Source organism: Arachis duranensis, chromosome 2, assembly GCF_000817695.3.
Source record: "Arachis duranensis cultivar V14167 chromosome 2, aradu.V14167.gnm2.J7QH, whole genome shotgun sequence".
Taxonomy (NCBI): Eukaryota; Viridiplantae; Streptophyta; class Magnoliopsida; order Fabales; family Fabaceae; genus Arachis; species Arachis duranensis.
This window is the reverse complement of record NC_029773.3, coordinates 58,747,464-58,751,854: the sequence shown is the minus strand read 5'-3', so window position 1 is coordinate 58,751,854 and position 4,391 is coordinate 58,747,464. Positions and strand designations below refer to the sequence as shown.

Here is a 4,391-nt window from a genome sequence, read left to right as displayed (position 1 = left end):
AACCTCTTGGTGAAGGTGGGAAACTTCATATTCCCAGCTGATTTTGTGGTCCTAGACATGGATGAAGAGGGAAACAATTCAGTCATTCTTGGTAGACCCTTTTTGGCTACAGCTAGAACAATCATTGATGTGGAAAAAGGAGAGATGATTTTCAGAGTGCATGATGAGCAAATGACCATAAATGTCTTCAAAGCAATGCAACACCCTGTTGAGAAAGAAAATTGCATGAGGATTGATGTAGTAGATTCTTTGGTTGAAGAAGTGCTTGACACAAACCATCAAATGAAACAAGAGGAAGTCCATAACATCAAGGGACAAGAAGAGAACAAATTGGAAGCATTAGAGGAACCAAGTGAAGCTACCAAAGAAGAGGCACCACAACAAGAGTTGAAACCACTACCCCCTCATCTTAAATATGAATTCCTTGGGGAGAAGGATAGCTTCCCAGTGATCATCAATTCCACATTGAATGCAGAGGAAGAAGAAAAGCTCCTTATGGTTTTGAAAGCTCATAAAGAGGCGTTGGGATGGACCATTGATGACTTGAAAGGCATAAGCCCTGCTGTATGCATGCACAAGATACTTCTAGAGGAGAATTCCAAACCAGTGGTACAACCTCAAAGAAGATTGAATCCCACAATGAAGGAGGTTGTTCAAAAGGAAGTCCTGAAGTTGTGTAAGGCTGGGATCATCTACCCTATATCTGACAGCCCATGGGTCAGTCCAGTGCAAGTAGTGCCTAAGAAAGGGGGGATGACTGTCATTGTTAATGAGAAGAATGAGCTTATTCCAACACGAACAGTGACAGGGTGGAGGATGTGCATAGACTATAGGAGGCTGAATGATGCCACACGGAAAGATCACTTCCCTCTACCTTTCATTGACCAGATGCTTGAAAGATTGGCTGGCCATGCTTATTACTGTTTTCTTGATGGATATTCTGGGTATAACCAGATTGTGGTTGACCCCATGGATCAAGAGAAGACTTCCTTTACTTGTCCCTTTGGAGTCTTTGCATACAGGAGAATGCCATTTGGACTGTGTAATGCCCCAGCTACCTTTCAAAGGTGCATGCTATCAATCTTCTCAGACATGGTAGAAAAATTTATTGAAGTCTTTATGGATAATTTCTCTGTTTTTGGTGATTCCTTCAATACTTGCTTGCATCATCTTACCCTAGTCTTGAAAAGGTGCCAAGAAACAAATTTAGTTTTAAATTGGGAGAAATGCCATTTCATGGTACCCGGAGGCATTGTTCTTGGTCACAAAATTTCAAGAAAGGGTATAGAAGTTGACAAAGCAAAAGTAGAAATTATTTGATAAGTTTAGACAATATTTGATTGGATCTAAAGTCTTAGTGTATACTGACCATGCTGCTATTAAGTATCTTATGTCAAAACAGGATGCCAAACCAAGGCTAATCAGATGGGTGCTACTCCTACAAGAGTTTGACATTGAGATCAAAGATAGAAAGGGCAGTGAAAATCAAGTTGCTGATCACTTATCAAGGGTACCACAAGATGCATGCCAAGACAACCTTCCATCAATAAATGAAGAATTTCCAGATGAACACCTCTTGCACATTCAACATGTCCCTTGGTTTGCAGACATGACCAACTACAAGGCAGGAAGAATCATTCCACAAGAGTACACAAGACAACAAGTTAAGAAGCTTTTGCATGAGGCTAAGTTCTTCTTTTGGGATGAACCATTCTTGTTCAAAAGATGCCCAGATGGAATGATAAGAAGATGTGTGTCAGAAGATGAGATGAAGAACATACTATGGCATTGTCACAACTCTAGTTATGGTGGTCATTTTGGAGCCGAAAGAACGGCTGCAAAGGTCCTTCAAAGTGGCTTCTACTGGCCCTCAATCTTCAAGGATGCTAGAGAGTTTGTGAGCCATTCCAATGAATGTCAAAGAACAGGGGGTTTGTCAAAGAAAAATGAGATGCCTCAGAAATTCATTTTGGAAGTGGAACTCTTTGATCTGTGGGGAATAGATTTCATGGGACCTTTCCCTCCATCCTACACGTTAGACCTTTTCCTCCATCCTACACATTCAAATACATCTTGGTAGCAGTAGAGTATGTCTCCAAATAGGTTGAAGCAATAGCCACCACCACATGTGATACCAACGTGGTCTTACAATTCCTCAAGAAGAACATCTTCACTAGATTTGGAGTACCCAAATGACTTATAAGTGATGGGGGAAGCCACTTTTGCAACAAGCAACTCAATTCTTTGCTCCACAAATATGGTGTTACTCACAAAGTGGCCACACCATATCACCCTCAAACCAATGGGCAAGCTGAACTTGCCAGCAGAGAGCTAAAAAGGATCTTGGAGAAAACTGTGGGAACAACAAGAAAGGATTGGGTTAGGAAGCTGGATGATGCACTTTGGGCATATAGGACAGCCTTCAAGACACCCATAGGAAAATCTCCATTTCAGCTGGTGTATGGAAAGGCATGCCACCTCCCTGTAGAGCTTGAACATAAGGCTTTCTGGGCCACCAAACTTCTAAATCTAGATGCTCAAGCAGCAGGAGAGAAGAGGTTACTACAACTCAATGAACTTGAGGAGTTCAGATTGGAGGCATATGACAATGCCAAAATATACAAAGAGAGAGCAAAGAGATGGAATGATAAGAGGATCTCTCAAAGAACATTCGAACCAGGCCAAAAGGTGTTGTTATTCAATTCAAGATTGAAGATCTTCCCTGGGAAGCTGAGGTCTAGATGGACTGGTCCATACACCATCACCAAAGTATCACCTCATGGCTATGTCGAATTACTTGATGAAGCCTCAAAACAAACATTCACAGTCAATGGACATAGGGTGAAGCATTATTTTGGTGGCCCTTGGAGCAAGGAAGAGAGTGTGCAACTCCTAACATGAGCAAAGAAGTTGCAATGTCAAGCTAAGGACAATAAACAAAGCGCTTCATGGGAGGCAACCCATGCACAGGGAGTCTTTTATTTTCATACTTTAGTAGTCAATAATGATTAAGTAGACTAGTACATGGTGTATGCAAGGCACTAAGTTTGGTGTGGCCAATCTTGAAGTAATGGCAAAAGTGTGTTCTACAACACTTAGCCACAAACTAAGTTTGGTGTCTATACATACACGAAAATGCTAGACTATGAAAGTATAGTCATCTATTTTAGTTAAAAAAAAAAAAGAACGTGAAATAGCATATAATGTAGGTAAAATACTAAGTTTGATGTGGCTATCTTTGGAATTAATTCCATAGAACACTTAGTCACAAACTAAGTTTGGTGTCTTTACTTACATTACTAATGCTAGAAAAAATTAGATTAGGGAATCAAATCATAAATTTTAATGTTAGTTTAGTCAATTTTGCATAGGAATATCATCATAAGTTTTTAGCTATTAATGTCACTTTAAGAATCTCAAGCTTTTGGAATTTTGTTGCAGGAAAGAAAGAAAGAAGTGATGGGGAATCTTGGAAGCATATAATGAAAAGAAAGAAAGAAATGATGGGGAATCTTAATGAGTGAGGTCACGGATACACAAGGAAGGGAAGTCACATGAGTTTTTAAACTTTGTGCATTGGAAAGAAGTGAACTCAACATGCATTGGGCACAAGGAAGCATGCTCCCCATGCCATGACCGAGCTTTAAATGCCACTAGAACCATGCATCCTCACCAAAGTTCACTTTAAATACTTCAACCACATTCATCAAACCTCATTCTTCATCACTCATTCTTCTACCCCCATAACCTCATTTCACTACCCGAACTCATACTCAACCTCCAACCTAGTCCATGTTTCACAAATTCTAGCCTTGAACCTCATCTATACCCAACAAAACTCTTGAAGCATCACACCTCCTCACATAACCGAAACACTCCACCCCTCCTCACCATCATTTTCTAGCTTACCTAAGCCACATTGTTATCATATATCTCTTCCATTCACAACCATTTTCCTTGTGCGTATCATATATCCCCCCATTCACAACCATTTTCCTTGTGCTTGAGGACAAGCATTCATCTAAGTTTGGTGTTGGGGAGATTCAACCTTGCAAGTGAATCTCAATGGCCTCATCATCAAGGGATAGGAGAGAAGATGAATTTGATCAAAGAAGATTCAAATCCAAACACAACGAGCGCATCTTCAGCTGGATGTCAAGCAAAGATGTTGTTCCAGAGTTACCATTCAAGCTAAGAAAAGATGAATACCCTGAAATACAGAAAATAATCAGAAAAAGGGGATGGGAGCTTCTCTGTGACCAACCTCAAGAAGTGAGCATGCTTCTCATCCATGAGTTCTACACTAATGTGATAAGAGAATATGATGATGAAGAACCATACATGAGTTATGTAAAAGGTGTGAGTGTTGATTTTAGCCCGGACACCATCAA

The 4,391-nt window shown here is 40.3% G+C and overlaps 1 protein-coding gene across 1 annotated transcript; it reads left to right on the top strand.

Moving 5' to 3' along the window:
* The first annotated feature begins 57 nt into the window (after nucleotides 1-57).
* LOC127744942 (uncharacterized) lies at nucleotides 58-2,901 on the top strand. Its single transcript, XM_052257836.1, has 3 exons — nucleotides 58-1,206; nucleotides 1,403-2,034; nucleotides 2,415-2,901. Exons 1-3 carry the CDS (start codon nucleotides 58-60, stop codon nucleotides 2,899-2,901), a joined length of 2,268 nt encoding a protein of 755 aa, XP_052113796.1.
* Nucleotides 2,902-4,391: the final 1,490 nt, after the last annotated feature.

Bases quoted from the DNA above. Each gene is read 5' to 3' on its own strand.
- LOC127744942 (XM_052257836.1), top strand. From the start codon at position 58: ATGGATGAAGAGGGAAACAATTCAGTCATTCTTGGTAGACCCTTTTTG. The intron at 1,207-1,402 runs TTAGTTTTAAAT...ATGTCAAAACAG, and splicing joins AAAGGTGCCAAGAAACAAAT to GATGCCAAACCAAGGCTAAT. The intron at 2,035-2,414 runs GTTAGACCTTTT...TTGGGCATATAG, and splicing joins CCTTTCCCTCCATCCTACAC to GACAGCCTTCAAGACACCCA.